Source organism: Mytilus trossulus, chromosome 10 (genome assembly GCF_036588685.1).
Source record: "Mytilus trossulus isolate FHL-02 chromosome 10, PNRI_Mtr1.1.1.hap1, whole genome shotgun sequence".
NCBI lineage: Eukaryota > Metazoa > Mollusca > Bivalvia > Mytilida > Mytilidae > Mytilus > Mytilus trossulus.
In genome coordinates, this window is record NC_086382.1 from 62,282,559 (window position 1) to 62,303,133 (window position 20,575).

At 32.8% G+C, this 20,575-nt stretch overlaps 1 protein-coding gene across 1 annotated transcript in view; it reads right to left on the reverse strand.

Annotated features, from left to right (window-relative positions):
* Window positions 1-20,575, reverse strand: part of LOC134688340 (uncharacterized) — a 207,478-nt gene that overhangs the window by 181,652 nt on the left and 5,251 nt on the right. The window contains exons 3-10 of the mRNA XM_063548958.1: window positions 14,105-14,218; window positions 13,727-13,840; window positions 9,059-9,376; window positions 7,343-7,660; window positions 5,858-6,175; window positions 5,068-5,385; window positions 1,622-1,939; window positions 139-456 (exon numbers count right to left, since the gene is read on the reverse strand). Coding sequence (XP_063405028.1) covers window positions 139-456; window positions 1,622-1,939; window positions 5,068-5,385; window positions 5,858-6,175; window positions 7,343-7,660; window positions 9,059-9,376; window positions 13,727-13,840; window positions 14,105-14,218 — 2,136 coding nt within the window. The remainder of the gene's footprint in view (window positions 1-138; window positions 457-1,621; window positions 1,940-5,067; window positions 5,386-5,857; window positions 6,176-7,342; window positions 7,661-9,058; window positions 9,377-13,726; window positions 13,841-14,104; window positions 14,219-20,575) is intronic.

Sequence of the window (20,575 nt, forward strand, 5' to 3'; positions counted from 1 at the left end):
TTTAATGTAGAAAAACTTATAACTAAGTTCTTATTAACAAACTTAGTAACCTTGAAGAACAAAAAACATTTCTCAACTTGAATCTTGAATCCTGAAACATTGTTTTCAGAATAAAAATGATTGATTCCTTAAACCTACCTCTTACTATGAGAAAAGTGGCAGAACTGTTCCCTGTTCCATCCTCATTTGTAGCTATACAGGTATAAGCTCCTTGATCTTGTTTGTCAACATAAGAGATGGTCAGAGATGGGGAACTGCTGTTACTGCCACTGTATTTTGAACTTGATATCTCGCCAGATAATACAGTTATAAATAAAGGTTCACTGTTATTTTCAGTTGTTCTCCGCCATGTTACAGAAATGATGTCAAGGTCAGATGTCACATTACAGGTCAAGGTTACAGAGCTACCAATAATAACACTGTATGATGACTGTGGAATTGTGACAGTTGGTGGCCCTAAAAAATAAGAATTTTTTATAACATTTTCGACTTTCACAAAATTAGGATTGATATTTGATTATAAGTGACACACACCTCTTTCAGCACTACTTGTTATATTGTAGAAGACAGTTTTTATTTATTGAGGAAACTTGAGTGTCCAAGCAGAATAAAGAAATCAACAGCTTTATAAACATTTGGAATGTAATTGGGACATTTTCCTAATGTTAAAGACCATATTGACCTGTAAAAGTCTTCTTATATTTCTAATGACTTATGTAGGATACTGACATGTTTCTTGAGTAATTGCCTATATTCTAAAGTATGATTTACAGTACATTTAGCAATTAACATTGAAAACATATATTTTGCGTGCGCAAGGACTACTCATATTTTCCGCTTATAGTTTCCGTGTTCACCTTACAATCATTGCATACACCAAATATAGTAGACCTATTGCATATAGTGTAAGAAAAACAGACCAAAACACAAAAACTTAACTATAACCACTGAACCATAAAATATAGGTCAAGGTCAGATGACACCGGCCAGGAGAACATGTACACCTAACTGTCCTTCAAAACACAGAATATACTAGACCTTTTGCTTATAGTATCTGAGATATGGACTTGACCACCAAAACTTAACCTTGTTCACTGATCAGGAAATGAGGTGGAGGTCAAGTGAAAACTGTCTGACAGGTATGAGGACCTTGCAAGGAATGAACATACCAAATATAGTTATCCTATTACTTTTAATAAGAGAGAATTTAACATTACAAAAAATCTTAATTTTTTTTCTTTCAAGTAGTCACTGATTCATGAAAATGAGGTCAAGGACATAAGACATATGACTGACAGATTGTTCATAACATGAGGCATCTATGTACAAAGTATGAAGCATCCAGGTCTTCCACCTTCTAAAATATATAGCTTTTAAGAAGTTAGCTAACACCGCCGCCATACTCTTAGCTGCGGCCAGATGACTATCCCTATGTCGAGCTTTCTGAAACAAAAATTGCAGACTCGACAAAAAATCATATATTTTTAATGTAGAAAAACTTATAACTAAGTTCTTATTAACAAACTTAGTAACCTTGAAGAACAAAAAACATTTCTCAACTTGAATCTTGAATCCTGAAACATTGTATTCAGAATAAAAATGATTGATTCCTTAAACCTACCTCTAACTATGAGAAAAGTGGCAGAACTGTTCCCTGTTCCATCCTCATTTGTAGCTATACAGGTATAAGCTCCTTGATCTTGTTTGTCAACATAAGAGATGGTCAGAGATGGGGAACTGCTGTTACTGCCACTGTATTTTGAACTTGATATCTCGCCAGATAATACAGTTATAAATAAAGGTTCACTGTTATTTTCAGTTGTTCTCCGCCATGTTACAGAAATGATGTCAAGGTCAGATGCCACATTACAGGTCAAGGTTACAGAGCTACCAATAATAACACTGTATGATGACTGTGGAATTGTGACAGTTGGTGGCCCTAAAAAATAAGAATTTTTTATAACATTTTCGACTTTCACAAAATTAGGATTGATATTTGATTATAAGTGACACACACCTCTTTCAGCACTACTTGTTATATTGTAGAAGACAGTTTTTATTTATTGAGGAAACTTGAGTGTCCAAGCAGAATAAAGAAATCAACAGCTTTATAAACATTTGGAATGTAATTGGGACATTTTCCTAATGTTAAAGACCATATTGACCTGTAAAAGTCTTCTTATATTTCTAATGACTTATGTAGGATACTGACATGTTTCTTGAGTAATTGCCTATATTCTAAAGTATGATTTACAGTACATTTAGCAATTAACATTGAAAACATATATTTTGTGTGCGCAAGGACTACTCATATTTTCCGCTTATAGTTTCCGTGTTCACCTTACAATCATTGCATACACCAAATATAGTAGACCTTTTGCATATAGTATAAGAAAAACAGACCAAAACACAACCAGTTGCTTCGCAGGGCGCAGCATTATACGACCGCAGATGTAGAACCCTGAACAGATGGGACAAGTATGGACACAACTTTTAAGTTTGATACCGCTTTAAATGTGGATTGTGATTAAATAGTTGACACAACAAAGGTTTATGGCACATTATGATTTGGACCCTTTGGACCTTAATGTAGACCAATTTGAAAACTGGACCAAAAATTAAGAATTTACATACACAGTTAGATTTGGAATATCAAAGAACCCTATTTATTCAATTTTTGATGAAATAAAACAAAGTTTAATTTTGGACCCCGATTTGGACGAACTTTAAAACTGGGCCAATAATTAAAAATCTAAATACATTTTTAGATTCAGCATATTAAAGAACCCCAAGGATTCAATTTTTGTCAAAATCAAACAAAGTTTAAGTTTGGACCCTTTGGACCCCAAATTCCTAAACTGTTGGGACCAAAACTCCCAAAATCAATACCAACCTTCTTTTTATGGTCATAAACCTTGTGTTTAAATTTCATCGATTTCTATTCACTTATACTAAAGTTATAATGTACTTTTCTAATGAAGTTTGCAACAATAACTGCTGATTTAAATACATCATACAATATTAAAATGTAATAAAAAGTGCTTGTTATCACTGAATGGTAAAGATTGTTTTAATTTATTAGTTTGTAGTAAAAATGAAAATACATTGTATATTGTATAAAACTAAGATAAAAGTTGATTCAACTAATATTCTATACAAAGAAAGATAACTCCAATTGAAAAAAATAATTGCTATTTCACAATATTGTGCAATTAGATATTTCTTGCTATTGTGCAATACTGTGCAATTGAAAATTTCTTGCTATTGCACAATACTTAATATGATAATTTTGAATCCTGATTTGGACCAACTTGAAAACTGGACCCATAACCAATAATCAAAGTACATGTTTAGATAAAGCATATCAAAGAAGCCAAAGAATTTAATTTTTGTTAAAATCAAACTTAGTTTAATTTTGGACCCTTTGGACCTTAATGTAGACCAATTTGAAAACTGGACCAAAAATTAAGAATCTACTTACACAGTTAGATTTGGAATATCAAAGAACCCCATTTATTCAATTTTTGATGAAATCAAACAAAGTTTAATTTTGGACCCCAATTTGGACCAACTTGAAAACTGGGCCAATAATTAAAAATCTAAGTACATTTTTACATTCAGCATATCAACGAACCCCAAGGATTCAATTTTTGTCAAAATCAAACAAAGTTTAAGTTTGGACCCTTTGGACCTTAATGTAAACCAATTTGAAAACGGGACAAAAAATTAAGAATCTACATACACAGTTAGATTCGGCATATCAAAGAACCCCAATTATTGATTTTTTTATGAAATCAAACAAAGTTTAATTTTGGACCCTTTGGGCCCAAAATTCCTAAACTGTTGGGATCTCAACTCCCCAAATCATTACCAACCTTCTTTTTATGGTCATAAACCTTGTGTTTAAATTTCATAGATTTCTATTTACTTAAACTAAAGTTATGGTGCAAAAACCAAGAATAATGCTTATTTTGGCCCTTTTTTGGCCCCTAATTCCTAAACTGTTAGAACCAAAACTCCCAAAATCAATCCCAACCTTTCTTTTGTGGTCATAAACCTTGTGTCAAAATTTCATAGATTTCTATTTACTTAAACTAAAGTTACTGTGCGAAAACCAAGAAAATGCTTATTTGGGCCCTTTTTGGCCCCTAATTCCTAAATGTTGGGATCAAAACTCCCAAAATCAATCCCAACCTTCCTTTTCTGGTCATAAACCTTATGTTAAAATTTCATAGATTTCTATTCACTTTTACTAGAGTTAGAGTGCGAAAACTAAAAGTATTCGGACGACGACGACGATGACGCAGACGACGACGCCAACGTGATAGCAATATACGACGATTTTTTTTTCAAATTTTGTGGTCGTATAAAAACTTAACTATAACCACTTAACCATGAAAATGAGGTCAAGGTCAGATGACACCGGCCAGTTAAACATGTACACCTAACAGTCCTTCAAAACACCGAATATACTAGACCTATTGCTTATAGTATCTGAGATATGGACTTGACCACCAAAACTTTACCTTGTTCACTGATCATGAAATGAGGTGGAGGTCAAGTGAAAACTGTCTGACAGGTATGAGGACCTTGCAAGGAATGAACATACCAAATATAGGTATCCTATTACTTTTAATAAGAGAGAATTTAACATTACAAAAAATCTTATTTTTTTCTTTCAAGTAGTCACTGAACCATGAAAATGAGGTCATGGACATTGGACATGTGACTGACAGATTGTTCATAACATGAGGCATCTATATACAAAGTATGAAGCATCCAGGTCTTCCACCTTCTAAAATATATAGCTTTTCAAAAGTTGGCTAACACCGCTGCCATAGTCTTAGCTGCCGCCAGATGACTATCCCTATGTCGAGCTTTCTGAAACAAAAATTGTAGACTCGACAAAAAAATCATATATTTTTAATGTAGAAAAACTTATAACTAAGTTCTTATTAACACTTTTCAAACATAGTAACCTTGAAGAACAAAAAGCAATCCTCAACTTGAATCTTGAATCCTGAAACATTGTTTTCAGAATAAAAATGATTGATTCCTTAAACCTACCTCTAACTATGAGAAAAGCGGCAGAACTGTTCCCTGTTCCATCCTCATTTGTAGCTATACAGGTATAAGCTCCTTGATCTTGTTTGTCAGCATAAGAGATGGTCAGAGATGGGGAACTGCTGTTACTGCCACTGTATTTTGAACTTGATATCTCGCCAGATAATACAGTTATAAATAAAGGTTCACTGTTATTTTCAGTTGTTCTCCGCCATGTAACAGAAGTGATGTCAAGGTCAGATGTCACATTACAGGTCAAGGTTACAGAGCTACCAATAATAACACTGTATGATGACTGTGGAATTGTGACAGTGGGTGGCCCTAAAAAATAAGAATTTTTTATAACCTTCTCAACTTCCACAAAATTAGGATTGATACTCGATTATAAAAAAAAATTCAAGTAGTCACTGAACCATGAAAATGGGTTCAAGAACATTTGACATGTGACTGACAGAGAGTTCGTAACATGATGCATCTATATACAAAGTATGAAGCATCCAGGTCTTCCAACTTCTAAAATATATAGCTTTTAAGAAGATAGCCAACCCGGCCACCATAGACATAGCCATAGCCACTGCTAGATGACCATCCCTATGTTGAGCTTTCTGCAACAAAAGTTGCAGACTTGACAGAAATTCATATATTTTTAATGTAGAAAAACTTATGACTAAGTTGTTATTAACACTTTTCAAACTTAGTAACCTTGAAGAAAAAATAAAAGCATTTCTCAACTTGAATCTTGAATCCTGAAACATTGTTTTCAGAATAAAAATGATTGATTCCTTAAACCTACCTCTAACTACGAGAAAAGTGGCAGAACTGTTCCCTGTTCCATCCTCATTTGTAGCTATACAGGTATAAGCTCCTTGATCTTGTTTGTCAGCATAAGAGATGGTCAGAGATGGGGAACTGCTGTTACTGCCACTGTATTTTGAACTTGATATCTCGCCAGATAATACAGTTATAAATAAAGGTTCACTGTTATTTTCAGTTGTTCTCCGCCATGTAACAGAAGTGATGTCAAGGTCAGATATCACATTACAGGCCAAGGTTACAGACCTACCAATAATAATACTGTATGATGACTGTGGAATTGTGACAGTTGGTGGCCCTAAAAAATAAGAATTTTTTATAACATTCTCGACTTTCACAAAATTAGGATTGATACTTGATTATAAGTGACACACACCTCTTTCAGCACTTCTTGTTATATTGTAGAAGACAGTTTTTATTTTATTGAGGAAACTGGAGTGTCCAAACAGAATAAAGAAATCAACAGCTTTATAAACATTTGGAATGTAATTGGGACATTTCCCTAATGTTAAAGACCATATTGACCTGTAAAAGTCTTCTTATATTTCTAATGACTTATATAGGATACTGACATGTTTCATGAGTAATTGCCTATATTCTAAAGTATGATTTACAGTACATTTAGCAATTAACATTGAAAACATATATTTTGCGTGCGCAAGGACTACTCATATTTTCCGCTTATAGTTTCCGTGTTCACCTTACAATCATTGCATACACCAAATATAGCAGACCTATTGCATATAGTGTAAGAAAAACAGACCAAAACAAAAAAACTTTACTATAACCAATGAACCATGAAAATGAGGTCAAGGTCAGATGACACCGGCCAGTTGAACATGTACACCTTACAGTCCTTCAAAACACCGAATATACTAGACCTATTGCTTATAGTATCTGAGATATGGACTTGACCACCAAAACTTAACCTTGTTCAATTATCATGAAATGAGGTGGAGGTCAGGTGAAAACTGTCTAAAAGGTATGAGGACCTTGAAAGGAATGCACATATCAAATATAGGTATCCTATTACTTTTAATAAGAGAGAATTTAACATTACAAATTTTTTTTTTTTTTCAAGTAGTCACTGAACCATGAAAATGAGGTCAAGGACATTGGACATGTGACTGACAGATTGTTCATAACATGAGGCATCTATGTACAAAGTATGAAGCATCCAGGTCTTCCACCTTCTAAAATATATAGCTTTTAAGAAGTTAGCTAACACCGCCGCCATAGTCTTAGCTGCGGCCAGATGACTATCCCTATGTCGAGCTTTCTGAAACACAAATTGCAGACTCGACAAAAAATCATATATTTTTAATGTAGAAAAAACTTATAACTAAGTTCTTATTAACACTTTTCAAACTTAGTAACCTTGAAGAACAAAAAGCATTTCTCAACTTGAATCTTGAATCCTGAAACATTGTTTTCAGAATAAAAATGATTGATTCCTTAAACCTACCTCTAACTACGAGAAAAGTGGCAGAACTGTTCCCTGTTCCATCCTCATTTGTAGCTATACAGGTATAAGCTCCTTGATCTTGTTTGTCAGCATAAGAGATGGTCAGAGATGGGGAACTGCTGTTACTGCCACTGTATTTTGAACTTGATATCTCGCCAGATAATACAGTTATAAATAAAGGTTCACTGTTATTTTCAGTTGTTCTCCGCCATGTAACAGAAGTGATGTCAAGGTCAGATATCACATTACAGGTCAAGGTTACAGACCTACCAATAATAACACTGTATGATGACTGTGGAATTGTGACAGTTGGTGGCCCTAAAAAATAAGATTTTTTTATAACATTCTCGACTTTCACAAAATTAGGATTGATACTTGATTATAAGTGACACACACCCCTTTCAGCACTACTTGTTATATTGTAGAAGACAGTTTTTATTTATGGAGGAAACTGGAGTGTCCAAGCAGATTAAAGAAATCAACAGCTTTATAAACATTTGGAATGTAATTGGGACATTTCCACGGGTGCCGCATTTGGATCAGGATCTGCTTACCCTTCCGGAGCACCTGAGATCACCCCTAGTTTTTGGTGGGGATCGTGTTTTTTATTTCATTAGTTTTCTATGTTGTGTCATGTGTACTATTGTTTTTCTGTTTGTCTTTTTCATTTTTAGCCATGGCGTTGTCAGTTTGTTTTAGATTTACGAGTTTGACTGTCCCTTTGGTATCTTTCGTCCCTCTTTTCTTCCCTAATGTTAAAGACCACATTGACCTGTAAAAGTCTTCTTATATTTCTAAAGACTTATATAGGATACTGACATGTTTCTTGAGTAATTGCCTATATTCTTAAGTATGATTTACAGTACATTTAGCAATTAACATTGAAAACATATATTTTGGGTGCGCAAGGACTACTCATATTTTCCGCTTATAGTTTCCGTGTTCACCTTACAATCATTGCATACACCAAATATAGTAGACCTATTGCATATAGTATAAGAAAAACAGACCAAAACACAAAAACTTAACTATAACCACTGAACCATGAAAATGAGGTCAAGGTCAGATGACATCGGCCAGTTGAATATGTACACCTAACAGTCCTTCAATACACTGAATATACTAGACCTATTACTTATAGTATCTGAGATATGGACTTGACCACCAAAACTTTACCTTGTTCACTGATCATGAAATGAGGTGGAGGTCAAGTAAAAACTGTCTGACATGTATGAGGACCTTGCAAGGAATGAACATACCAAATAAAGTTACCCTACTACTTTTAATAAGAGAGAATTTAACATTACAAAAAATATTAATATTTTTTTTCAAGTAGTCACTGAACCATGAAAATGAGGTCAAGGACATTGGACATGTGACTGACAGATTGTTCATAACATGAGTCATCTATATACAAAGTATGAAGCATCCAGGTCTTCCACCTTCTAAAATATATAGCTTTTCAAAAGTTAGCTAACACCGCTGCCATAGTCTTAGCTGCCGCCAGATGACTATCCCTATGTCGAGCTTTCTGAAACACAAATTGCAGACTCGACAAAAAATCATATATTTTTAATGTAGAAAAACTTATAACTAAGTTCTTATTAACACTTTTCAAACTCAGTAACCTTGAAGAACAAAAAACATTTCTCAACTTGAATCTTGAATCCTGAAACATTGTTTTCAGAATAAAAATGATTGATTCCTTAAACCTACCTCTAACTACGAGAAAAGTGGCAGAACTGTTCCCTGTTCCATCCTCATTTGTAGCTATACAGGTATAAGCTCCTTGATCTTGTTTGTCAGCATAAGAGATGGTCAGAGATGGGGAACTGCTGTTACTGCCACTGTATTTTGAACTTGATATCTCGCCAGATAATACAGTTATAAATAAAGGTTCACTGTTATTTTCAGTTGTTCTCCGCCATGTAACAGAAGTGATGTCAAGGTCAGATATCACATTACAGGTCAAGGTTACAGACCTACCAATAATAACACTGTATGATGACTGTGGAATTGTGACAGTTGGTGGCCCTAAAAATTAAGATTTTTTTATAACATTCTCGACTTCCACAAAATTAGGATTGATACTTGATTATAAGTGACACACACCCCTTTCAGCACTACTTGTTATATTGTAGAAGACAGTTTTTATTTATGGAGGAAACTGGAGTGTTCGAACAGAATAAAGAAATCAACAGCTTTATAACATTTGGAATGTAATTGGGACATTTCCCTAATGTTAAAGACCATATTGACCTGTAAAAGTCTTCTTATATTTCTAATGACTTATATAGGATACTGACATGTTTCATGAGTAATTGCCTAGGCCTAAAATAATATATATTGTTTGTTTCCCCAATCCCGACTGACCATGCAAAAACTGTGCTTCCCATAAAATCAGGCTTGCAGCATCGTCTGATAGTACTATGATAATTAATTCAGGCTTTTTGGAAAAAATAAAATTATTTCCCTACCTACCTACCCACACCTTGCTTGGCAGGGTTGGGATTGGGGAAACAAACAATATATTAATTTAGGCCCTATATTCTAACATATGATTCGGATCATTCACAGTACATATAGCAATCAACATTGTAAACATATGTTTCTTGTATAAGCTCACAAGTAGCATACATTTTCCACTATATCATATTATTCTAAATACAGTTGGTCATATTTGATTTATACCTTAAAGCTTGTACAAGTAATATTGAGCGAGCTTTTATAGCAGTGCCTGTTGCTCAACCCTTTTCATATCTTAATGAATAATATGTTTAAAATCAATTCAAAAGTGTTTCAATGGTTCTACCTTAAGATATGAGAAATTAAGGTTTCAACATTTATATAAATACTTAAAATCTTGTTAGTATGAAAGAGAAAACAAGAATGTGTCCAAAGTACATGGATGCCCCACTCCCACTATAATTTTCTATGGTTAGTGGACCGTGATATTTGGGTAAAAACTGGATATTGGCATTAAAATTAGAAAGATCATATCACAGGACACATTTGTACTGAGTTTCTATTTGATTGAACTTCAACTTCTCCAAAAACTACCCTGACCAAAAAGTTTAATCTGAAGCAACAAATGGACAGAAGGACACACAGTTGGAAGGATGTTTATAATAATGACATTGAATTTATCTTATATATCCATACTGTATGTATGCCATGTATATGTTGTAATTATTGGAAATAAAAAAAAAATGATTGCCAAGCGCTTCAGGAGAAACTGGACACATTGAAAGAGACAGAAGGCCTAATAAAGGCAGAGATGAAAGGACATATGCTCAAATTTTTTTTTTCAAACACTATATACAATCCTCTTCAAGAAGCAGGTGGTATAAAATCCAAAAGTAAAAATAAATATGTCCTGGGTTCTGAAGCTGCACACAACTTATTACAAATAAAGATTTAGTTCGTCTTCAAGCCATTGTTCCACTACTTTACTATGTATTCTACTTACTAGTACACAAAAAAACTGATAATAAATTGTTCAAATAAGGCCATTGAAAATATTGGAATAAATTACTTTTGGAGTTTCAAAATTAGTTCAAAGTATTTTATAAATTGCATACATATAATTGGTCCTTTTGATTTTTCTACCGTATGTTATATATATATATACCTTTGTGGTCATGATAGTCTTATTTTAAAAGAAGACTATGACCACAAAGGTATATATATATATATATATATATATATATATATATATATATATATATATATTATAGGGTAGAAAAATCAAAAGGACCAATTATATGTATGCAATTTATAAGAAAAAAACCACACATCCACACATTGAAAGTGAATTTTTTTTAAAATCAAAATGCAAATATATATATTCAAACTCTTTCATGTCATCTTTTAGTAATAAGTAACAAAAGAACTATGTCAATTGGACCTGCTTTGATACCATAACTACCCTTAATTTTTTTCCACAAATTATCATTTTTGTCTGCTATTGAGCTCCCATATATATTGTTTTGTTAAGTTTGCTGTTATATGAAATCAAAAACTAGAGGCTCTAAAGAGCCTGTGTCGCTCACCTTGGTCTATGTGCATATTAAACAAAGGACACAAATGGATTCATGACAACATTGTATTTTGGTGATGGTGATGTGTTTGAAGTTCTTACTTTACTGAACGATTTTGCTTCTTACAATTATATCTATCATGAACTTTGCCCATTAGTAACAGAGAACTATATTTGGTAAAAATTTACATAAATTTACCAAATTAATGAAAATTGTTAAAAATTTACTATAAAGGGCAATAACTCCTTAAGGGGTCAATTGACCATTTAGGTCATGTTGACTTATTTGTAGATCTTACTTTGCTGAACATTATTGATGTTTACAGTTTATCGCTATCTATAATAGTATTCAAGATAACCAAAAACGGCAAAATTTCTTTAAAAATTACCAATTGGAGGGCAGCAACCCAACAACAAGTTGTCCAATTCATCTGAAAAATTCAGGGCAGATAGATATTGACTTGATTAACAATTTAACTTCTTGTCAGATTTGCTCTAGATGCTTTGGTTTCATAGTTATAAGCAAAAAACTGCATTTTACCACTATGTTCTATTTTTAGCCGTGGCGGCCATCTTGGTTGAATGGCCAGGTCATCGGACACATTTTTCAAACTTGATACCCCAAAGATGATTGTGGCCTAGTAGTTTCAGTGGAGATTTTGTAAAAGATTACTTAGATTTATGAAAAATGGTTAAAGATTGACTATAAAGGGCAATAACTCCTAAAGGGGTCAATTGACCATTTTGGTCATGTTGACTTATTTGTAGATCTTACTTTGCTGAACATTATTGCTGTTTACAATTTATCTCTATCTATAATAATATTCAAGATAATAACCAAAAACAGCAAAATTTCCTCAAAATTACCAATTCAGGGGCAGCAACCCAACAACCGATTGACCAATTCATCTGAAATTTCAGGGCAGATAGTTCTTGACCTGATAAACATTTTTATCCCATGTCAGATTTCCTCAAAATGCTTTGGTTTTTGAGTTATAAGCCAAAAACTGCATTTTACCCCTATGTTCTATTTTTAGCGGTGGCGGCCATCTTGGTTGGTTGACCAGGTCACGCCACACATTTTTTTAAACTAGATACCCCAAAGATGATTGTGGCCAAGTTTGGATTAATTTGGCCAAGTAGTTTCAGAGGAGAAGATTTTTGTAAAAGATTACTTTAATTTACGAAAAATGGTTAAAAATTGACTATAAAGGGCAATAACTCCTAAACGGGTCAACTGACCATTTTGGTCATGTTGACTTATTTGTAGATCTTACTTTGCTGAACATTATTGCTGTTTACAGTTTATCTCTATCTATAATAATATTCAAGATAATAACCAAAAACAGCAAAATTTCCTCAAAATTACCAATTCAGGGGCAGCAACCCAACAACCGATTGACCGATTGATCTGAAAATTTTAGGGCAGATAGATCTTGACCTGATAAACATTTTTATCCCATGTCAGATTTCCTCAAAATGCTTTGGTTTTTGAGTTACAAGCCAAAAACTGCATTTTACCCCTTTGTTCTATTTTTAGCCGTGGCGGCCATCTTGGTTTGTTGACCAGGTCACGCCACACATTTTTTAAACTAGATACCCCAAAGATAATTGTGGCCAAGTTTGGATTAATTTGGCCAAGTAGTTTCAGAGGAGAAGATTTTTGTAAAAGATTACTTTAATTCACGAAAAATGGTTAAAAATTGACTATAAAGGGCAATAACTCCTAAACGGGTCAACTGACCATTTTAGTCATGTTGACTTTTTTGTAGATCTTACTTTGCTGAACATTATTGCTGTTTACAATTTATCTCTAACTATAATAATATTCAAGATAATAACCAAAAACAGCAAAATTTCTTCAAAATTACCAATTCAGGGGCAGCAACCCAACAACCGATTGACCGATTCATCTGAAAATTTCAGGGCAGATAGATCTTGACCTAATAAACATTTTTCACCTGTCAGATTTGCTCTAAATGCTTTGGTTTTTGAGTTATAAGCCAAAAACTGCATTTTACCCCTATGTTCTATTTTTAGCCATGGCGGCCATCTTGGTTGGTTGACCGGGTCACGCTACACATTTTTTAAACTAGATACCCCAATGATGATTGTGGCCAAGTTTGGTTTGATTTGGCCCAGTAGTTTCAGAGGAGAAGATTTTTGTAAAAGTTAACGACGACGGACGACGACGGACGACGGACGCCAAGTGATGAGAAAAGCTCACTTGGCCCTTTGGGCCAGGTGAGCTAAAAAAAGGACTGAATTTAGATTTCTAAAATCAATCTTTCATTATTTATTGGTTGACTTGAGCTGACAAACCCCGTTGAATGACAAAGACTTACCTCTTTCACAGTGAACTCCATTATAACCTGGAGCACATGAACATGTGTATCCATTCACATTATCTTTACAGGTACCTCTGTGTTTACATGGTCCAGATGCACATTCATTGATATCTGTTAAATTATACAAAACAAAAGATGTTTAAAGAGAAAACGCAATCAACAAAAAAACTCATCAGAGATGCTAGCTTAAAAATTGTGTACGCCAGATGCATATTTCGTCAACAAAGGACCCATCAGTGGCGCTCAAACCAAAAAGTTGTTTAAGCCAATAAAAGGTACAGAATTAAAGGACATGAGAACACAAAAATTCAAAAAGTTTTGTCAAATTTAGCTGAGGTAATCTATTGTTGGAATAAAAAAAAACTGTCTTCTTACTTATTTCACAATGAACTCCAACATATCCAGTGACACATGTACATGTGTATCCATTCACTTTATCTGTACAGATACCTCCGTGTTTACATGGTCCAGATGCACATTCATTGATATCTGTTAAATTATACAAAACAAAAGATGTTTAAAGAGAAAACGCAATCAACAAAAAAACTCATCAGAGATGCTAGCTTAAAAATTGTGTACGCCAGATGCATATTTCGTCAACAAAGGACCCATCAGTGGCGCTCAAACCAAAATGTTGTTTAAGCCATTAAAAGGTACAGAATTAAAGGACATGAGAACACAAAAATTCAAAAAAAAGTTTTGTCAAATTTAGCTGAGGTAATCTATTGTTGGAATAAAAAAAAACTGTCTTCTTACTTATTTCACAATGAACTCCAACATATCCAGCGACACATGCACATGTGTATCCATTCACTTTATCTGTACAGATACCTCCGTGTTTACATGGTCCAAATACACATTCATTGATATCTGTTAAATTATACAAAACAAAAGATGTTTAAAGAGAAAACGCAATCAACAAAAAAAGCTCATCATATGGGTCATTTTCCAAAAATGTCGAATTTTCAGTATACCCATGCTAACTTTTTTTTATTTCTAATGGAAATTTCAGTTGTAATGGTTTAAATGAAAGCTTGTCGGATTTGTGACTCAGAACATTAATAATAAACACACCTTATTTACATCTATTTTGATAAGATTAAACTGCATTTAAGACCGATGTGGGGGGTATTTGTCTGCGTACAGTGTCAGAAAAACACATTTCAAATGATTTTTTTGCGATTTTCTTATCGCCTTGATATCTGCAAAAGGGACTTTTTAAGAACGTTAAATATTACTCTAACGAAAAATCATAGCTTCTTTATCATTGTATGTAACATATTATCTACAAACTAAATTGAATCAGTGTACAGGAGGTTCATGTCTTTCCTGTTACCGCTACTTAAATCAGCCGTTAAATTATTCTCCCTATGAATATTGAATCAGTCAGTGTTGATCTCAAAATTGCAAAGTAATCTTTACATTTAAAACGCCTGGTTTCTTGAACGACAGTGTAGAGAAAGGAAATTTCAAGACATTTAGTGAAAAAAAATGCTGTTACCACCAATTTTTATTAATTACACCAACAGTATACTTGTAAAAAGTGCAATAACGTGTTGGAAACCAAATTCACAATAGAAAAACATAATCACTTCACCAAAGGGAGTAGTTATTTCACAACAGCAATCAAAAACGATGAAATTTGTCTATCCTGTTATGTCTATCCTGTTACTATGGTTGCTATGGTTACAGTAACAGGATAGACAATTGTAGACAAAAACGTCGTTAATTTTTTTATCTTAACATATAGGTGCAAAACGAATAAAATATTTCGTTGTTTGAACTCATCTTAAGGTTATAACGTCTTAATCTTCCTAATTAAGCATTCGCAGGTGCAATACTGATATCGGTAACAGGATAGACAAAAAGGTAACAGGATAGACTTTTATATAGTGATATATCAGAAACATACGTTCCTGTTACCAATAAAATACAGAGAAAAGTAAACTAGCTTATGAGGGATTTATTTGATGTTGGGTTTATTTGAAAGGGTAAAAAAAAAACGAACAATATGAATTGATATCTTAGACTTGCATTACTGGTGGTAATTTTTACAATCTTTGAAAATCAATTTTTAGAGGCATTTTTCAGTACTACCTGGAAAATGGGCAAACAATCTATTATATTACAGAATGAATATATATAGAAGTTTATTCTCTTGAAAACCATATAATTGACTACGTAAAACAAGCTTAACATTTTATCTAAACCTTTTCTTTATAACCCAAAATTTCTTTTGAAAATGGTAACAGGATAGACAAAATAATGAACCACCGATCAAAAAATGTTTCAACATATTCTTGTTTGACACCATTAAGATTGCATCTTTTAATATGTTGTTCTTAAAGTACTGTTTGTTTGATTTGCTTATGTAGAGGGCTGTTTGAATAAGTAACTTTTAATAATTTTTTCAATTTCAAATTCGACATTTTTTTTAAATGACCCATATATACTAGCAAAGACTAGTAGTCCATCAGCTAGTTTTCAAAAGCGCTCTAGTTAAGGAGTTTGTGTTACACCCCAGGGTACCGATATTTTTTTTGATAGAATTCAACTTCATTATCTTATAAATAAAAAAAAGGTGTTAGACTAAAAAAAGTGTCCAAAAGAAGTAAAAAAAACGTCCCTTTCAATGGTCCCCTCATTAGCTATCACGAATAAGTAATTTTGGTTAAATTTTTTTAATATAAAGCAATTAAAAACAAGAGGCTCTCAAGAGCCTGAATCGCCCACCTTATTTTTTTTTGGTTAAATCTCTCATCAATGATTATTTTGGCTTTTCAATTTATTTAAATGTTCTTTGAATCGTCCTATTTTCTTCAAAAGCAAAAAAAATATCATTTTCTCCTATGTTCTATTTTAGCCATAGGAGCTATGTTTCTTGACATACAAGGAAATGAAATATAAAATTTATACTAGATACTCTGAAACTCATTTAGCCTAAGTTTGGCTGAAATTGATACAGCAGTTTCAAAGGAGAAGATTTTTTAAAGTAAGTCAACATGATGAACAAATTGTGAAAACAAGTCTTTAAAGGGCAATAACTCCTTAAGGGGTCAATTGACAATTTTGGTCAAATTGACTTATTTGTAGATCTTACTTTGCTTAACATTTTTGCTACTAACAGTTTATCTGTATCTATAATAATATTCAAGATCATAACCAAAAACTGCAAAATTTCTATAAAATCGTCAATTCCGGGGCATTATACCTGAAAAACCAGTTACTCAATTCGGCTGAAAATTTCAGGACAGGTAGAAATTGACCTAATAAATACTTTAACTTCTTGTCTTATTTGCTTTAAATGCTGGAGTTTTTGAGATATAAGCCAAAAACTGCATTTTACCCTGTGTTCTATTTTTAGCCATGACGGCCATGTTTGGTTGAGTAGTTTTAGAGGAGAAGATTAATATATTAGCAAATATGATGAACAAATTGTGAAAAATTGTCATTAAAGGACAATAACCCCTTAAGGGCATACGATACAGTTACAGGGGAGGTAATGACGTTGCTAACGTAAAATGTTATTTTCGCGACGTCAAACTGTGACATATCGGGAAAAGATGCATTTTTCAACTGATTTTTATCATTCAAACTGATTTAATTTGAAAACGAGTTCATGGACCCCTATTTTTCAAAACAGCATTTTGTTTCATTTTGCAGGGAGATTATGTGACCCAAATATTATAAAACTGTAAATAGAGGAATTTTTTTTTTTATTTTGATAAACATGCAGCAAAAAATGACGTATTTTCCTCAATTCATGAACATTTGATAAATATGAGTTATTTCTGAATAAAAATATGCATAATGTTTTATGATATTTATAAAATACAGAAATAACCGATTATTTAACAAAAAACAATTTGTTTTTATCTTTTATAACAAAAACGTTATGTCTTTCTTTCGAAAAAGAAATTACCGTCACAAATCTGAATTTTGAGCAAATATACAAAAGGACTAGGGGCTATAAGGGCCGTTTTTGGCCCCACCCTCAAATATCATTTAATTTGTCATGGTGTAAGTCTATACCATAGACCTTTTGAAAATAATTGAATTTTGGGTCTAGCTCGTTTATTATGTTGCCTAGCAACCACTGTAATGGCGGAGTTAAACTCATCAAATATGATTATTATACAGCTTTAATATATCTATATTTGCAATTGAACCTGTTTAGCATGTAGTGAACTTTACACTTGTACACTATCTAAATATTACATCATTAAATGCAAATTTTTGCCAAATTCACTGTTGTTTCTCCCTAGCAACACATCTGTGCCCATGGCAACCGCAATTTGTTTTCTATTTTACAAGATTTACTTTTTTATATATTGCAACAGAAAGGCAAATTAAGATGCAAATTGTAAAAAGAAACAAACTCCAAGGTAAATATAAAGAGGGAAAGCAATATTGAAACATCAACTAACAAAACATCGGGTATTGCTGATATATACAGATTGTGCAGCTAGTGCTGGTTGGGGTCTCACTTATCAGCGACAAGAAGAATAATATAAAGACAAGACACATTTAGCGCTAAGAAATCTTAATATTAATTATCTTAAATAAATAGATACAGACACATGCATTAAAGGGTGTTTTCAAAAGTCAGTGTATTTCCATTCCAGTAGTTATGTTTCAGGAAGGGGTTGTGGTTGAAGGGGGCACTTATATTAAAAACTTTTTAAGCTTGAATAAGCGAAAAGTTAAGAAAACTATCAGATATATATGATAAGGACAATAAAGTTCCCATAACTTCTTTGACTGTCAACTTGTTTGGTGTTCGTGCTGTGTCTTTATCAACCAATTTTTCTTTTTTGACACTTAAGTTTTACTTTTTTACATGAAACCACATGAAACCAAATCAATATGGGAAAAGGTAACTTTTTTCATACGCAATTAAAAAATGTAAAACTGGGTAAGGTAACAAAACAGCGGCACCCCTATCAATTAAGTATTGAAGTACAATGGCCAGGAAATCCTGAATTGGGACAGGCCCAAAAAATCAGCAGGCTTAAGCATGTTATTTTGAGATCTCAAACCCCCTCTCCCTTTACCTCTAGCCAAAGTAGAAAAAAATCAAACACACAACAATATGCACAGTAAAATTTACTTCAAAAAAAATCTGAGTCTGATGTCAGATTAAACTACCTTGACCGAACACTTGAACCTGAAGTGAGACACAAGGACAATCGAACGAACAGACGAACATACGCACGGACACATTTTAAAATTTACACTTTTTTTTCACGCATGATTATAAAACTATTCAAAACAAAACCTTTAAAAAAGGTAACAGACATGTAGTATGCTTACAGACTTCAGGCTCTTGTTTCTATGCATGGAAAGGTCAAATATCCATATATATATACATTTGCGAAATCAAATTTACAGATCTTACATTGTTGGGTTGATGTTAAGACGAGTTGTATATACATAATGTACACAGCCATGTATCACCATCACTGCTGGCCTGTTGAACCAATGGATAAATCTGTTGTAGAGTTGTCACTGGCTCAGACGTACTTATTTATATATAATACATGTATATACGGATATATGGATAGTCTACCTTATGCCGTTTCCGTTCTCTTACCATCAAATTTTATAGAACTTGTTCTCTATGCTCATTACCAACAAAGACACATCCAATTGGAATATAAGTAGTATCATTTTCAAAATAAATTTCGTGTTTCTCGCCAATTATGGAAATTTAAGTAAAATAATCTTAAAAATTCGCCCCCTCCCCTACCCCCTTTTCATAACATAAATCATGGATCCGACCCTAATACCAGAGAGAGAAGATTGCCCCATTTAAACAACAGATTTTGAATTGATGATTAGCAATAACATAAGAAATGTACAGATTTTGTTATATTAAAGGTCTATCTAAAATTTCATAATTAAAAAAAAAAAGTATCCTCTAAGTTTATTGACTCCCTTACACATGAAGTTCATTGCTTTCGGATTTTTTTTAAAGAAATTTAAATAGATATACTTACGAAACTATTATTAGGAATACGCTTTACTTTCATAAACAAAAAAATAAGTTTCTATAGGCATAAGAATGTATAAACTAAACTTTGTTAGATGAAAAGGTCCAATTTGGACGGCAAATTTCAGATTTTTATTGCTCCGCTTGGCTATGAAAAATATAAAATAAACTATCGCACCAACCTTGCACCAAAAATATTTTTTATCTGAAGTTTGATATGTATGAACTTGTCAAAATGTTAAAATTTCTTATTGGTGCAAGCATGGTGCGGTGGTCAAAATTTAGAAAAAACATCAAAATTTCTGTATTTTTGCGTATTTTCCCAATTATGACGTCATTTGCACCTACCATTGTGACGTCATAGAACCTTTTTTAGTAAAATAAAAACATTTTTTTTTAAACATTGACTCAAATTCTAATAATTTAAGGAGAAAAATCTGCTCTGTTAAAATTTTTATTATCTTGTAAATCTGGGGCCATTTTAGGCTATTAAAGCCCCTACTCCTTTCGACCTCATTTTACTCAAAAAGTAGCACATGAAGGTATATTTTTTATTACATATTTTATTTAATCAGGTAAAAAATAGCCTATATATGCAAATTTTCACGAACTTGTAAATACAGGATCAAAACTGTATTGTATGCCCTTAAGGAGTCAATTGACAATTTTGGTCATATCAACTTATTTGTAGATCTTACTTTGCTGATCATTTTTGCTGTTTACAGTTTATCTTTATCTATAATAATATTCAAGATAATGACCAAAAACCGCAAAATTTCCTTAAAATTACCAATTAAGTGGCAGCAACCCAACAATGAGTTGTTTGATTCATCTGAAAATTTCAGGGCTGATAG